General features: G+C 40.3%; 1 protein-coding gene across 4 annotated transcripts in view; it reads right to left on the reverse strand.

Annotated features, from left to right (window-relative positions):
* The window catches only part of mast1a (microtubule associated serine/threonine kinase 1a), an 81,773-nt gene that overhangs the window by 34,356 nt on the left and 29,466 nt on the right, over positions 1–17,951 (reverse strand). For 3 of the 4 annotated variants that reach the window (XM_082536752.1, XM_082536754.1, XM_082536755.1), the window contains 3 exons: positions 4,595–4,683; positions 3,880–3,955; positions 3,287–3,359 (listed from right to left, as the gene is read on the reverse strand). In XM_082536752.1, the coding sequence (XP_082392878.1) occupies positions 3,287–3,359; positions 3,880–3,955; positions 4,595–4,683 (238 nt within the window). Of the gene's footprint in view, positions 1–3,286; positions 3,360–3,879; positions 3,956–4,594; positions 4,684–16,984; positions 17,276–17,951 lie in introns of those variants that run through there. The other variant, XM_082536753.1, reaches the window with a different exon arrangement.

A 17,951-nucleotide genomic window follows, 5' to 3' on the forward strand; every position in this document is an offset into this window, starting at 1 on the left:
TCCATCTTCTAAAGCTCATCTGGGTTGCGGGGGCAGCAGTCTAAGCAAAGATGCCCAAGCCCCCTCTTAATGATCACCTCCGTCAGCTCTTCTGGAGAAAAACAAGGGTGGTTTTCTCCAGAACTCCAGCTGGAGAGATGTAAACTCTTTAGTTTGTCCCGCATGTGCATCAGGGTCTTCCTCCCTGGAGGACCTGCCCGAAACACCTCACCTCAGAGGTGATTAAGAGCTAGATGTCCAAACAAATTCAACTGACTCCTTTCAATGTACTCCTATCTCTAACAAAGAACCAAGACAGAAATGTAAAGTATAATCCGACATATGGCAAAACATAGTTTCTTCCCACTACAAAGGTTTTCAGGGAAATATTCAACATGTTATTTTTAAAAGACCAAAGTGCTTTTTCAGCTCATGACTGCACTATCAACTATAAACAAGTTAAAGGTAGAAATAAAAATATAAAAAAATAATAATAAATCTGAGCATTGGGAGTAATATGACAAGCCTGTACCTGCCCTGGTGTAAAATTGCTGTTTTGCTGTGTGAGGCAGGATCTAAGCAGAAATGAGGAATCTATTGTTTGTGTCATCTGTAAGGCTTAAACCGTTACATATCCACTGTCTGTATACACTTCCAACTGTTTCTGTAGCTTTTCTCTAAAATATTATGTCATTTCTACCTATAGGTATACACACACATACACCTTGTACTCTGATCTGCTCTGTTCAGTATACAGCGGCCCTGCTGTATCTAATCAAGCAAGTAATGGAGAACAAGGAGAGCACTGAAAACTGATTGATGGGACGGAAGGCAGGGTAGGAGGAGTGATGGAGGTGGAGAAGATTATGGAGACACAGAGCAACCACCTTCAATCTCAGTAAAAACAGATCAATGGGTTATCTACAGTGTGTGCGTGTCTCTGCACGTGCAGCTGTGAGGAGAAGCCGGGAGGCAGTCAATGAAAGAAATGATGTGCGAAAGACAGAAGAGAGGCTGAGGGAACGATCGCGTTCAGGACGGCACAGAAATGTACAGGGAGTGGATTATGAGTCAACGCATCCACCTGAGCATCAAACACATTAAAGTCCATTTCTCAAATGGAGTCTTTACCAAATGGGCCTTGGCAGTGTTCAATTCTCCGGGTAGTCTCTTATGCCGCAAACATCTTGCACTCAAGAAGAAAGCGAACATTGTTTTTGGCTCTCTGTTTGCTTCAAATCGAGTTTCATTTCCACCTACACTCTCTTTTATTTGTCTCTGTTGTCCCTCTTTATCATCTCTCTCTGTCTTTGTGAAGAAATGATGGATGAAGAAATACATACTGGAACAGGCATGAATACAGACTGGTTACATTTCAATTATCTCTGCTCCACTTTTTCCAGAGAGGCCAAGTCATCAGTTTCAGATAAATCAGGTCGAACATATCTTAGCAACTGATTACTTATTTTTAGTTCTGATTTACACATGATGCATGTTCTTGCCACTGAAAAGCTTCTTAACAGTCATCTGGGACTGACAAGAGGAATTACAAAGTCAAAGACTGCGGAGTTGTGCTTGTTTGTGTATGCATGGCATTTAGCCGCGACTGTGGCCTGTAATTGTTTCAAACGGAACAAACGTAGCACATGCAACTTTAGAATATGAATTCAGCAGCGCCAGAGCTGATTTTGTGCATGTAAATATATGCAAATGAATTCTTTGAGTGAAATCCATATTCATGCACAGGCTATAAAATGCACCTCATCTATTTAGCAATGGAAGAAAAATCGAAAGTAAAGTTCTGGTGCAGTTTCATGACTTAGGCAGCAAATTAGCCAAAGGAAAAAAAACAAAACAAAATACACATTTCACATTTTCTTGTTGTCATTTTTCATGATTCTCTGCTAAAACTATAAATGAACGTACGTAGTATCTGGTCATACTTCTCTGTTTTGCACTTTCGAAAGGGAGCGCGGGGGGAATGTCTACTAAAAAATACGATGATCACAGAGGCTCAACAATTTACTTCAGAAGGTTTATATGAAGCTCATTGCACCTACACTGTGCAGCATAGTTTGATAGACATGTTTTGTCTGACAAGGACACATTTAGTCAGCAGCAGTGGCTGTGCAGTTAATGATACACAACAGATGGAGGAAAGTTGTCGCCAAGGAAGCCACATCTGTTGTATGGTCAATTATGCTAGTAACCTCTCATACACCTGCTTTCATTTATTCTCCTTCTTTAATATTTGTATAGGAATAAGTGTCCTTAAGCATTCAAGTACTTAAATACTCAAGGACTAACCAACTACTCAGCAACTAATGGTCCACTCGCTGTATCATCTGAGCTCCAGCTGCCACATATGGTGGTGGAAGCCTTTGTTGATAATGAAGGACAAATAAACTGCTCTTACATAGTGATTTTCAACCTTTGCACAGCACATTTCTTTACAATTTGCCTCTCATTCACTCATTTAGACACACATTTACAGAAATGGTGGCTGAGATGGCAATGCAAGACACCTGCCCAGCATCATTAACAGGAGCGACCTCTCGATCGATTTGTCTATATATAGTATGGATCATCTGTCCAGGCTGAATGCCCATGTGCTCAGTGATTGTAAATATCTTCATGCAGGCAATAATCAAGTAGAAATATGTCAATCAAATGATGACTAGACATTTATCGCCCTCTGATAGCTAATAGTGGTGATTCTGACTTGAGCCCTCAAGGCCTGTAGGTTATCTTCCACCAAAGAAAACACCCTCTGATTTAGTGGTGCCGGAATGAACAACCTTGGGCTCGACGGATGAGACGCATGGAAGATTTTTGAAATGCGATAAGTCTCCTTATCTTTACCCACAGCCAGAGTAAGATATGAAAAGCTGCGGCAAGTAGGAACAATTTCATTTCCACCTTACGGAAAGTGTAAATTAGCGAGTCAGCCTTCTAGCAACAAAAGCTTTACAACAATGAGTCAGTAACACTGATGTTTTTGAAGATCAAATCTGACAAATCGGATTAAGCATAAATGAAATGGGACAAATGCTATATCCTTTTTTTGTTCCATTAATCTGTATTTGCCTTTCAGGTAGCAAGGAATGTAGCAACGCACCAACAAGGTCAGGAAAAACAGACGGGATGTAAAGAATAAACAATGAAAATATGATGAAATCAGCCTTGCATATGTTTTACGGCAAAGGAAATGCATTAAATACATTAACCAGACAAAAAAATTCCAGCAATGATCACATTAAACTGCAGGAATGATAATCAAAGAGTTCGATCTTCTGCTGAAACCTACCGTTGAGCTGGGTGTGTTGGTGCCATATCCTGAGGAAGGCAAAGAAGCCAAAGACCATCTGCGACCATCGGCCCTGAGAAAAGAAATGAAAAACAAAAGTGAAAAACAGGAAAGCATATGTTAGACACAAAGGGAACCAAAAACTGTTTTTCTCTACAACTTTTAACAGCCAAAATTCAAAATGTCAGTTTCTATTTTTGTTCCTCCAAACAGGACAATTGGCTGTTATACCGGAGCAATTCTGCCACCTTCACTGCCTTTTAATCTATCCAATTACACTTTCACTCCTTTCATCCCTCTCTTCCCTGAGGCCTCCTCCGGCTGTCCCGGAGTCTGACACTTCCCCTGAGTGAGTGATGAGGGGGGACTCGTTTGGGCAAAGTCCAGGCACTTCGCCTGATTCATGTCGGCCTGTTGTCACGCCTCAGTCACACAGACCCAGGACAAAGCTGCAGCTCCATTTTACACGTGTGTGTGCGACTGAGTGGGTGTGTTCCCTGAAGGATTTCACTGTGTGTTTGTGTGCGTGTGTCTCAGAATAATCCTAACAGCAGTCAAGCTCCAATATTTTGCACAAAAGAAGTGATGCCAACCTTCGAGAAGAGGCAAAGGAGAAGTGGGCAGGTCCGCTTGGTGAGAAGTTGCGCGGGCTGTCCAACGGACTGCTTCCTAATAAGATACATATGGAGAAAAAACAGTTTAAAAAAAAAAACAGACGCTCTGGGTTACCGGGCAGGGTAATAAACTAAAATACATTCTGTTTGTGGCTGTTTTACATTAAAAGTCAGTTGGTTTTGTTCACTTCCTAGAATATTCAGAATAACTGTGTCAAAAGCTTTAGGAAATGTGCATCTCATTTCTAATCCCTCTGCTTATAAACATATGGGTCCATGTTTGCATGAGCGGGTTCTTGGATGTTTTTCTGCTCCTGCATGCAGATGCAATGAGACAGCCATGGGGATATTTTACAGCTTTCTACTGATCAACCTGACAGGATACACAGCCAATGCAAGCAAGCTGCAGACTGCATGCAAATGCAGAAAGAGTCAACAGAAAAAATATAATGACAATCCTTTGGCTGGTGTAAAAACAGTGAATGTAAATTTTGTTTTATTTTCAAACTTTGCACCTCATATAATTTTTCTTTTTTTCTTTTTATTTCAAATTTTCAACAATTTATTTTGGCTTTCATAGCAGATAATTGAGATGCTAAGAAACAAGCGGTGGGACAGACTGATATGATGTTCAGGAAAGGCAGCTGGAATCAAACTGGGAATGTGGTAAAACATATACATTGGGCATACTGACCTATGTGTCCGGGCAGTGGTGAGTGCGGTCGTGGCAGGGTGGGGGAGGTACTGGTCAGGATGAGGCTTTTCCGGTTACTGGTTCTGCAACTACAAACGTAAACAAGAACAAAGAACACCTCAGTATTTGTCTTCATTAGATCAATTAACAGCTGACAGCCCAAACGACTCAGGGAGCCCCAGGTTAATGAATACACTCGCCGAGCTTGGCCGTGCGCTTACATGACAGCCCAAATAACTCTATAGCCTGCAGTTAAATATTTGTGTGCACAAGTGTGCATGCTGTTTATCTTGAGTACACTATGTCATTCTGTGTGTGCATGTGCCAGAACATAATAGAGGATTTTATTGACATCTGCAGGTCCACAGGGGAGTGCGACAAAGCAAGACAGATTTTAATTTCCTCAAGGTCCAGCTGCATGATGGCTGCCGCTGTGAAATATAAAGGCTAGATTGATGGAGGGCAGGAACGAAGACAGGGAGGAAAAGAAGGAACAGGGAGGGCAGGTATAGACCATAATGAAGGAACGAAGTTATTGAACCATAAAGACTACACATGCTGCCGCCACTAGAGGTGCCGCTGTGCAGTTTGATGGAGAGTGCACAAGGGTCATTGTTTTATGTAACAGCTCATAAAGAGGGAAGAGGAATTTTCAGGTGCTCTTTTCCTGTAAGGATTGCTCGCAGGGCTTTAATGTCTCTGTGTGTGAGTCACATTAGTGCCCGTCAGAGCAGATTTTAGAAAGCAGCACCGAATCTGACAATCAACACAAGTTTGCTTCTTATTGCATCAGCTAGCATGCTGCTCTACATCTGTGCAGAAAGTAAAAAACAATCACAGCATTTACACCCAGGAGTAAAGAAAAAAAAACCCAAACATGGTCACACAACACACAAACCCTGTAATCTATAATCTACATCCCAGTCTTAGAGTTCCTCCCTACCTCCCTCATCTCTATCCTCTTTTTAAATGCAAATCTTCAGCGCTTGTTTCTAGCAGTCTGAGAAGTCTAACTGGCAGGATTTCATTGGTGGCAGTGCGCCTCTGTGGGTGCCAGCTGAGGGAGAGCTTGTACTCAGTGTTGCAGAACAGAAGACAAGCACATTGAAATATTTAAGGGGAATGCATTAGCTTTGGACAGAGGGCTAGAAGTGGCTTAACACCATACTTTGCTTCAACTCTCTTAAAACGAGAACAGAGGAAGGGGGAAGGGTAGCAGAGGAAGGAATAAAAAAAAAAAAGGCACAGAAGACTCGAGTGCACATTTCCTTGAACCTGTTTGAAACTCACTTTCATTTCCCTTCCTCTTTTTTCCTAGAGGCATGAAAAATCCACATTCTCACTGCTGCTCTTTCTCAAAACGCTGAATCGCTGGAGCGTACACCACTCAAGCTTCACTTCAGAACACGTTCTCAGCTTTTGATTCATGATTCATCGTATCTACAGGAGAAACACTCTATCAGTGACTCGTTAAATGGGAGTGATTCACTTTCAGGTCTAGTACCTAATGTTGCAAACCACATAATACTGGGAAGGAGCATTAATTCTACCTGCCTCCTTTTTGCGACTTTCCTCCTATTCTCTATTATCCCCAGTCACAACAAATGGTGTCACCATATTCTGATATCTCCATTCATGCCCAGATCCATATTGCTTTCTCCTTCTCCCAAATTAACTCTCTAAATGATGAATAATTGAAATGTGTGACGTCAGGAAAAGTCATTCTCTCCCCTAACTCCCCTTTAAGGCAATACAAGGTTGACTAAACTATTAAAAGCAGAATGAAAACCCTACAAAGGCAAAGCCATCTAATCTTCCTGTGGAGTTGAGAGCCTCTTTGCATTACAACATTATCTTAAATGAAATGCTTCAAAAGGGTATCTTGCCCTAAGCATTTGTACTGTAGCAAAGGTTAAATAGGAGCTCTGCTCTTTATTCTATACTCCACCTGCCAGTCACACCAGTAAAGGTCACCGTAAGAGCCCTGCTACTTCAATTCTGTTAAAACTAAGTGGAGCACATATGACAGACACAGTGGGGGAAAGGGGGGGCGGGTCGTAAAACCATCCTACCGTGGTGGTTGTATATTCCACTGTTTGTTTTTTTTGAGATCTCTTTCAGTGTACCTTTCTAACATTTACCAAGAAGTCCTGTTTTTAACAAAACCAGCATGAACACACATTTACAAAAGCTTTTACAAAACTGAAACCATCGACCTAGCTCAGTGCCTTGCAACCTACTGCAACCTGGTTTGTTTGGGTTACTGTTGTTAGACAGACTTACATACAGAGGCCAAATCAGTCACACATCAAAAGAAAGCCTCATAAAGTGCTTTAGTGCTCCTCGGCATAAAGAACCGCATTCTAGCATCAAACTTGATGCAGCATAATTAGGAATTTGAGTACATAACAGTAAAGACTATACAAAAAATGAAATAACACAAATTAAATAGCATTGCAATATTGTATATTACATTGCATTGTTCTAATATATATATAACATTGCATAATATATTTTCCTTTTTTGTTTACAGTTCATAAAAATATTGTTTGTTTTGTATAATTATGTGTGCACACACGATTTCCAGCTTTCCTGTGCTTGTATTTTAAGTTTAAACAACATATGAATGAAAATACTGGCAGTCACCAGCGCTGCCGCACAGCCTCCTGCTAGATGAATCTATGGCATAAATGTGAAAATTGGAAAGGGGAAATCTTTGATTTATTTTGTTCACAAGATTTTCAGAAAACTTGACCTCTAACCTCGACCCTGAGGTCGAGGTCACAGAGGTCACCATATATTGATCATCAACAGCTGTATAGCAGCATTTGTAAATTTTTCCTCAGCTTACGTGTTTATGTTCTCTTAACAAAACGTCTGTTTCTGTTTGTTGGATGTCTACTATATTGTCTCTCTGGCCACTTTATCAGTTTTAGCAGCGACTCTGATAATTAGGGGTGCGACGATACACAAAATTCACGGTTTGGTTCGGTTCGATACTTTGGTCTCACGGTTCGATATTTTTTCGATACAAAAAAATGTTCATGCTTTTTAAATTTGTTAAATTTGCCATGTTGCAACGAGCTTAGCTTCTGTCTTGCTAGCTTGCGCTGCGCTCAGTGGATCTGCGCTCGACAGTGCAGCCTAGGCGGAGTAGTCGAACGCAGATCCACTGAGCTCTCAACACAGACAGCATCGTCAGAAGAAAAGTTGATAAAATAAATTAAAAAATTTGTATTGTTCGATACATATGCATACCGAACCGAAAGCACCGTATTGAACAGTTCAATATCGATACGAGTATCGTTGCACCCCTACTGATAATTTGTTGTGATCCAGACTCAAGAAAGTGCTGGAAACATTCCTCGGACATTTCGGGCCATAGTGACACGATACTACTCAGATGCTGCAGATGTGTTGGCCTTAAATTTTTGATGTATTGTTTAAACACTGTTCATTATACCACCAGAGCAACCTGAGCCTTTGATTCCAGCTAGGATGTTTTTACCGCAGATTCTGACCGTTTCATCTAAATGTTGCAGCACAAATTGCAACTCATCAGATCAAGCAACACTTTTCTAATCTTCTATTGTCCAATTTTGTTGCGCATGTGTAATAGCGGTTTCAGAGTCCCATTATTAGAGGTGGGTGTGGTCTTCTGCTGCTGCGGCCCACTTACTTTACTGCATGTTTTGTGTTCAGAGATGCACTTCTGCATGCCTTAGCTGTAACAACTGGTTATTTGAGTAAGAGCTGTCTTTTTATCAGCTCAAAGCATTTCGGCAATTCTCCTTTAACCTCTGGCATCAACAAAGCCATGTGATTGGCTGATTATTTATCTGCCCTAATGTGTGTTTGAACAGGTATATCTGTGGTTCCTTTTTTACTAAAACTACAATTTTAAGAGGAAATGGGAATGTGATGAGGTAAGACATGAAACAGTATTAAAACTGAAACAGTCAAAACACAGAAAAAAAATCAGTCCTCGTGGATAATTAGCTGATGAACCAAAAACATTACAGTTTGCTGATTGCTGTATCTGGCGCACATTTCTGTCTCTTATTGTCTATATGTGTTAGAATGAATATGTTTGTATCTTGGACTGTTACTTTGATAAAACTTCATGTGGTTCACTTGATATTTTAAAGTCAAATTATAAATTCACCAATCAATTCCTATTAGCTGCAGCCCCAGTTATTATGTGTGACATCGTGGGGAGTGAATCGGTACAAAAAGGCTCACTAATGTAGCTATAGTTGCTCTGTTTTATGGGTATGCACACTCTATAAAAACTGTGTATTTACACCATTGTCCCTTCTCTAAGTTAGTACCAATAAGATCATTTAAGAAAGCTCATTAACTGTAAAATCCAATCATGTTCACCCTATATCCCTTCCTGATAATTAGTAGCAGTCAGTGAGGAATATAGGCGCTATAGGCGGCTGTTGGGGCTTCTGACTAACACGCCGTGGATACACTTCACTGGGAAAGCAAAGGAGATAAGAGAACTGGGAAAGCTGGTGTGTGTGGTAATGTGACTTGGTAATGTGACTTTAAGTCACTCCGTCACGGTTATAGCCGTGCAGCCTGAGCTCATCTTCTTTCAGTCTGGTTAAGAAGATGTTAGTATGTGTGTGTGTTTGTGTGTCTCTGTGTGTATGTGTGGGAGAAACGTAGACGCAGTTAATACGCTGTACACTGCCGTCTTTGGATCATAAATCTGCCTCTAGTTTAGTAGTCAAATACAAACAGTTTACAGTTTGTCAGTTTACAGCCAAACAGTCCTGCAATACATCATCTGCCAGCTTCTCTGTTTTCAGGCTGACGGTGATATTTGGGCTCATTCAGTCATCCGTCTCATGGATGCATGAATTTTAAACATAAGAGGCTGAAGCGTCACTAAAAACAAGACTCTTTCCTTTTAAAATATTCAAACCACTTCAGATCAGATTAGGCCAATCAAGAGAAAATTCTCTCGATCCATACAGAAGAAAGACGAAGAGAAACTGGGGGGGGGGGATGTACAATGTTACCATAGCAACAGAGCAACAGATTTAGAGTTACACTCATGAGAAGCAAACGGCGTCATCTACAACTGTTTGGTTTTAACCAGAGCGCGCAGCAAGAAAAGAGACAGCTTGTATTAAATTAAATAATTAAGGTGAGTACGAGACTGAATCAGCTCTAACCTACAAAAAAATGTGGAAAAAGATTTCACCCGGCAGTGAACCTCAGTACTGAGAACCAGAGTCTGCTCACACAACAGAGCCAATGAGCATTTGTGTGTTTTTCTCATGAATGCCAGTTTTTTAATCCATCATAATCCATTGTGTAATCCATCATGCAGACTCAATCTGTGTGTGACAGAGGGCTAGTGGCGAGGCGGGAGGTTAGTGTCAATCAGGCGGCGTGTAATTCACTGGGGTCAGCGGTGCATGCTGCCATTGTGTGGGCCTCTGTGGACGGCGACCAGAGCTGACGAGAAAGCTGCGAGTGTGACACTACTTTTAATATGGGAGGTAGAAGTAAAGTGTGTCTGCGTGACATTGTCATCTCTGTCAAAGCATAGCACATACATGTTTTTGTTGTTTTTTTGCTTCTAGGTATAGTCTAAAGAAACATCTCGAGCATGAAGAAGAGGTGGACATACTTGTTAAATGTTAAGGCTTTTCTTAACTGCTCAACAAATTAAGGCTGGGGAGCTGGCATGTATCCCAGCTATCATATGGGTATCATAGGAAGGGTACACCATCTCAGAGCATTCACTTTCTAAATAAGAGATGTTCTTGATTCCACTGGCCAGCAGGGGGTGACTCCTCTGCTTGCAAAAATAAGTTTGACTATGTAGAAGAAACGATCGAAGTGATCGCAATTCTTACTTCGTTTATAACATCGGTGCCAACTTTTACTACTGACTTTATGGTCTTGATCACAAGTGTGAAGTCTTTGTTAATACAAAGTTCCATTGGTTTTGTAAATGATGGTTTCCTTTAGAGTAAAACAGAAGTTAAAAAGAGTAAGAAATAGGGTGTGGTTCCCTCTGGAGTGAGAAGTTACAGAAGCTACAATGTGAGCGTGCTGTACTCTTTGATTACAGTCAGAGCCACTGCTAGCTAGCCACATCATCAAAACATGGGAAGCAAGCCAAGCTCAAGAATTCATAACGTGTAGTGTCACTGTGCTACTTCCATCTTTTATATACAGGCAATCATCTTGTAATATTAGCTGATTTTCCTACAAAATCTGCTGTTAATATTAATCAGTGACAAAGAGCAATTTTAACATGAGATTAATGCTGAGTGCAGATTAAACAGTCAACAAACGGAGCCCTGAGGTGCAATTTATATGCAATACGCTGGAGACATAGCACACGGCATCCAGGTTTGTAGCAGAAACTATCAAACATCCTCAGCAATGACAAGCTTCTGCTTCATTCACGTCCCCGTCAAGTACTTCTAACTAACAAGAACATGGTAATAAGCCACTTAAGGGAAACTTAACTCAACAATGTGATTATACAGAAGTTAAATACCACATACCACAAATATACATGTAGACAGCCAACAACCCCTGCCTGTGTCCCAATCTCCCAGTGATGAAACCCAGTGCTGTAAGTGGTTATGATGCTCTGGTCAGCTCACTGCGAGGGGGTCAAAGGTTAAATCTGTGGTAATGACTCGTGCAGAAGCTTTGACGAGCAATTATCCCCCTACAGGCATCTGGCTGGCATAGGGCCATTAGTATCTTACACACAAACACACCATGGAGAAAAACACAGGGTCAGTCCCCATAACACCGACCAAAAATTCAATAAACTGAAAATAAAAATGATGCAAACAATAACACATGGATGTGGGGGATTAAATCTGGGATATTTAACGCAATGCTGGGGCTGATATAGTCTCTCTCTGGAAGGATAAACAACCTGTTTTTAAATCAGCACAGATGTGACGTATATTGTAAGCTTCACCCCGAAGGCAAATTTGGGTTAATTAAAATCCAGATCTTCATGTGATAATGTAGTATGCCTTAAAGTAAGAACTGGGAGCTGAGAACATAACGGTATTGGAACAACCGTGAAAACCACGAAACCTCAGGAAACACAGGAAGTGATGCAAATGTGGCTGTGAAGAAGCGATTCTTAAGAAAGGGAAATGAGGAGAAAAGCCTCAGGTATCCCAAATTAAACACAACAGTGACTGTCTATAGCACACTGGAGCCTCTGTCATGGTTTAGGGATGTGATGTTGGGGATCTTGTCAGAATTGATGGGATTCAAAAAGAGCTTTGAATGTATTTCGAAAATCTAGAAGAATTATTCCTGAAAACTAAAGAAATTACAAGAAAGTTTGCCTAAGAGGTTCAGCCTCTGAGGTTATCAAACACTGACTTTCAAGCTCATTAAAATGGTACAAACTCTGTTTTGGGGTTATTTTGTACATTTCAATAAAACGCTCCAACTTTGTCCCATTTTGCTAGCAACACATTAACAACTCAAGGGTGACTCATGACTTTTCGACAGCACTGTACTAGTTTGAGATATGAAACACTTAGGTTTCTTTTCTCATTGATATCATAAAAGATTTCAGCTGTCTGACCACATTATAGTCAGACAGCTGAGCACACTAATTACAACAAATGGTCACTGATACAAACCCAGCAGCTCCGTATTAAATACAATCAATTAAAGGACAGCAGATTCTGAATGAACAGCCTAACAGTGCATGATGAGGGGTTTACCTGTCATAGGCTAACATGTGCATGCAAATAGAAAATCAGTCATGGTCCACCGGCGTACACACAACACCCACACGCACACACACACATGGAATGGAAACACACACGTTTTTACCTACGTCCATTTCACCATCCATCAGATGGGTGTGAGCGAGCGCCTGTGCATGCTTAATGTGCTTTACCTTGCTGATTATTAACTCTCTCTCTCTCTCTCTCTGTGTGTGCGTGTGTGTGTGTGTTGTCTATCAGTCAGTGGTGTCATCTTCTGCTCTAAGTGCTGACTCACAGGGCACACAGGACACAAGACCTTTTCGATGGGTACACCATCGATCCATCCAGTCTCACTTCCTGTCAGGTGACATTCTCTGTCTCTTGCCAGGACCTCTTAAAATAGAGTGCATATTTACAACTGTGGGAAAAGGGCTGTACCTTATAAAATGCTGCCCCTTTAAGAGACTGGTCCTTGTTAGTGCATCCTCTGTTCTTACAGGCACATTGTGAAACGGTCACTGAGACCTGGATCGATCCCAAACTTGGGAAAGTGTCCAAATCAAGCCATGTGGGCAGATTTTTTGAGCATTGGACATCTAGATGGAGACTGAGAGAATGAATGAGTGATTCTGACAGGCAGCAGATGAAATAAAACAGGTGATGCAAAAAAAAAAAAAAAGACAAAAGCAGAAAAGATAAATGATGATGAAGAAAACAGGAGAGCAACAACAGGACTGTCTGGATGTCAGGAGTTGCTGCAGGGGTTAGTCACATGGCCTTCTTGTTGCTATGCCATGTAGCACAGAGAGACATAAATAGAGGCTTTTGGTGTTATTCCTCATGAGAGACTAACCGAGGGGAAAGCGTGACAAAGCCGGACAAAAAAGTAACACCCATAGCTTCACCATTGTACAAGGCAGAAAAGAAAAGGCTATTTAAAAAATGACAAATAGAAGAAGAGGATTGAATAAAAGAGGTCACAGGAAAAATTTCAGCATGTCAAAAAACTATTTTGGAAATTTATGAAAAAGGGACAATGCTCACTTGTTACTAGGAGTTGCTGCCAATTCATTACTTAATACATTGCTGTGTTTTTTTTAAACCTAGCTGTTTATGCAGCTGTTGATTGTATAAGAAAGTTGGCTAACAGACAGTGAGGCTGACTGTTTAATTTGGTGACCGGTCTGCTGAAAACTTGTCATTCAGACTGACTTACTGGTTGAACTTGTGACTGACCATGTGGGTAGCCGATAGAGGAGACTGACAGAGTGCATTAACAATGAATAACGAAAGGATCGTGAACTCTACAAAAGCTTATGACTCAATTTTTAGCATTTTGTAAATGATTGCAAGTAGTTCCCATGAATGTCTGGCCACAGATTGAGCGTACAGCACCTTTAACATTTGCATGACCACTTTCAATTGGAAGGCGATTGCACAGACTGACTGCAATTACTCTGAGATCAGTTGGTGAAGGTTTGAAAATAACTGAAGTCTAATTGATAAATGCAGGCAGATTGTAAACATGCTGCAATCAATCTGAGTGAGTCTGTGCTGACAAGTGCAACTTCCCTGCGACATGTCTCTTTGCAAAAAGAGACTTAACTCTGGTGTATGGTCGTATACTATATAAAACCATGCCTTTCACCTGTGCTTTTTTTTGTTAGATCACTGTCCTGCAGCAACTATGTCACTATTTTGGTTTGAAATGTAAAAGGATCTTGTTGGACTTGTTGGATGTGAAATTCTGTTTAATGTTTCTATGTACGGTATGTAGACAGCAGAGGTCTTTTGATTTTTACCAATTTTTCACTGTTATACATTGTATTATTACAAACAGATTTGACCCTGATCCCACTGATTTCCCTACTGTTTGCAGCAATAAAGGTGATACAAAAAAGGTCACAGAGGAGATCGTATCACAACATGGTTAGAAGCAGCCAAGTACTCTACAGATGGGTTATTCAACCTGGTATGCATGTAAACCTGGTATCTAGGTTGCATTTTTTTTTAAAGTTAAACATCTTTTGGGAAATCTGTTCAGATTTCAGATTAATAGCTCAGCTGCAATATCTACAGATCCCCTGATCTCAATCCCAACCCAAATCAGCTGATCTCCACCCCACCTCTTCATCTTTATGTGTCTGACTTAATCAGTGTCATTTCTGTTAACATGGATGCCCTCTCTGCGCTGGGGTCTTGCTGCTGCTCTGCCTTTGGCTTTCCATGGAACGATGGAGAGTTGCCAGCAGAGAGCTACACGCCAAAAATAAGTTACTGTGGATGGAACTAATTTCCTTTTAGCTGTAGTTGTTCTGGACTGCTTTAATTCATTGTTAGGTGTTAATTGAAAGATGCCTATAAGTCTTGTTTTGTTGTGTACTGAGTATACACAAAGATCAGTAATTAGCTTAGCTTAGCATAAAGAACATAAATTAAGGTTGGTTGAGGAATGACGGTATATTAAGCTGTACCGAAATCTTCACCGGTTCTTGGAACAAAACCTGGACGCCTCACCAAGTTCACACGTGTTTGTTTGCTAAAAAGTATCAAAGTGTCTGTTTAATCAAATCAACATGGACACGTCACACCAATCACAGCTAATAAAAGACTAATTTAAAGGCTGCAGCGCACACTGCTAATTGATTGTGGTTACAACCTTGTGAACCTTCGTGAAAGGTTCTTTCCTATCAAGAGAAAACTCAAGTTGGATTAGATTTCTTAACTTAATTTTTATAACTACTTAAAAAAGACAGCTCACATTATCACAGAAGCAGCAGCACAGCACAGCTTTCTGTGTATTATGAAAAAAGTATGATGACACAACATAGCATTCAAAGATTCACTGGTCTCAAAGCAGTGCCTCAGTCAGGGCCGAGCTCATAAATATGACAAATAAATAAATAAAGTACTGGGTACAATAAAAATCCAGACATCTATTTCAGTCACATCATTCCCTCTATAGATGAAGGTGTTGTCAGATGTCCTGTTAAGGTGTGGAAGTGTATCCTCAGGCAGAGTGATGCAGCAGGAAGTTGCGGTAGTGCGAAGAGCTATCTGGCTCTTTCTGCATGTGTCTATCAGGCCTTTCATTTGCTGGTTTCCTGTTTGTCTGCATTACTCTCTCCACATTGCGTTGATAGCTGTGTCAGCTGTCTGCAGAGACTGCATGTGGAGACCCGAGAAGTGCTCTGAATCACTGCAACAACGGCATTTCACTTTGTTCCCTTCGTGACCTCATTCACAGCAAATGATCCGTAGCCACCACCTCATAAAGAATAAAACCCTTCCATGAGTGAGCAGCACTCGTTTGCGTTAGTAGGGAGTCTCATGTCTAGCACACATTAGAAATCACGTGATTATGGGTAATGCATGTGAGTTCACAAGAAAGCAAAGGCACAACATCTCTTGGAGATAGCAGTGGGGAGATTAACTCAGTGTTCCAAGACAGAAAAATGACTCAACTATAAATGAAACCATTTTGACATTTTCTTATCAGATATGTGACAACGCTGTTACCACAAGATGATTTAGTGCTAGGAAGTATAGATGTGCCTTTACAAAAACAAAGCTGTTCTCAGTTTGCATTTCTTTCTACAGTCGCGAAGTTTGAACCACTGTCAAAATTACTGTGCATATAGAGATCATCAAGTGCTCTGTTCTCTGTCTGTAGTTAAGTGTGCATCACAGTGTACCAAGAAATACTGTGGCCATCAGCATGAATACAAGGCAGAATGGACCTCTGGCCTCAAAAAGGCATTTTCACCCCGAGAACTGCAGGTCACTGGATATTATCTCCTTTTTTGGACCCTTTCTGCAAACTCTAGAGATGCTTCTGTGGGAAAGTCCCAGTAGATCAGCAGTTTCTGAAATACTCAGACCAGATCATCTGACAACAACAATCATACAATGTTGAAAGTCACTTAAACTACCTTTCACCCCGATTCTGAAGCTCAGTTTAAACTTCAACAGGTCGTCTCAACCATGTTGTATTGAATGTCTGCCATGTGACAAGCTGATTGTCAAAATCTATTAATTCACATTTTTATTACTTTTAAGTTGTTGTTTGTTTTTTTTATAAATACACCAAATCATGCATACTGCAATCACATCTTTCCAAACATATTTAGTTTTTGTAATCACAAGCGAGTCAAGAGCAGAGACAACTTCTCTTTCTCACATTCATAAAACCCACCCACAATCTTATGATTATTAGGACAAAATTTGAATAATCAAGCAATCGCCTTAGTCCTACTGTTCGGTACAATATGAGGGCGTTATGTTAAGTTCGTAAGTGAAGTACTGCTGCAGTCATCAAAAGATGCTTAAAATGTTACAGAAGTAACATTTTATATGAAAATCCAGGCTGATCATGTTACCTTTAACCAGAGATGGGCACGCGTTACTGTAATCTGATTACTTTTTCAAGTAACGAGTAAAGTAAGTGATTACTATTGCAAAAACGGTAATTAGATTACCGTTACTTTCCCGTAGTAACGCTGCGTTACTGCGTTACTAAAACCGTGATTTTTTGCGAGAATGTCTCACGACAGTGACGTAAGCGAGTGCAGTGACAACAGCTGTGTGCAGATCAACAATGGATCATATATGGAGTGCAGGAGAGAGTATGAGCGTGCAGCGTTTAAAGCGTGGAAGTACTGACCTTATTTTAAGTTTGATTCCATAAAAAGTGACAAAAACATTAGCGTCCATCGTGCGTGGGAAGAAAACTTCTTTTTACAGCGAAAAAAACCCCTAAACTTCCAAGCAAGCACCGAGTGCGCAACGACATAATGGGAAACTCACAGAGAATCTCGGCGGATTCTTCAACTGACCGCGGCACACCTGCACCAGGGTAAACCTCCGCCTACCGCAGTCCTGCTTTACAGGTGAAAATAGAGCAACAGGACCGCTGAGTCTTTGACTTTATTTATTTCCTGCTGTGTTTTACTTGCATCTATTTGAAATAGTGAGTGTAAACACAAAAAATATTTTATTTTATGTGCTGGAATGTGCAGAAAATAGGTTTAAATGTTAAACTAATTTATTCAAGTCAGAGAATGTTGCATAAAGTTAAAAGATTAAAACTAATAAAACAAGTTAAAAAAAGAGACTTTTCCATTTGATTACATTTTGTATGATGGATTATGTAGAAAAAGTAGAATTGGGCTGAAAGATCTATCGCTTTATCACCTCTTCAGGTTGTAAATCGTGTTTTTAAAAAGTAACTAAGTAACTAAGTAATTAATTACTTTTGAAAATAAGTAATCAGTAAAGTAACGGGATTACTTTTTGGGGAAGTAATCAGTAATTAGTTACTGATTACTTTTTTCAAGTAACTTGACCAACACTGCCTTTAACACATTTAACTAATTATTTAACTAAGGTTACGATATATGACTGTGGTAACAAGCATTGCAACATATGTTTTATGGATGTAAATGATAAACAAACACAAAAACAATATCACTCTGACAAAATAAGACAGACTTTTGCACTAGTGCGCCATATCTATTCATATTTACTGAAAACATCATCCACTTTAAACCTTATTTCACATACCTCATGGAGAAAGCGACTCTAATATGTGTCTGAAATCTCAGTAAATTGCTGATAAATAGACATCAACT

Source organism: Aulonocara stuartgranti, assembly GCF_965226115.1.
Source record: "Aulonocara stuartgranti genome assembly, chromosome: 6".
Lineage (NCBI taxonomy): Eukaryota > Metazoa > Chordata > Actinopteri > Cichliformes > Cichlidae > Aulonocara > Aulonocara stuartgranti.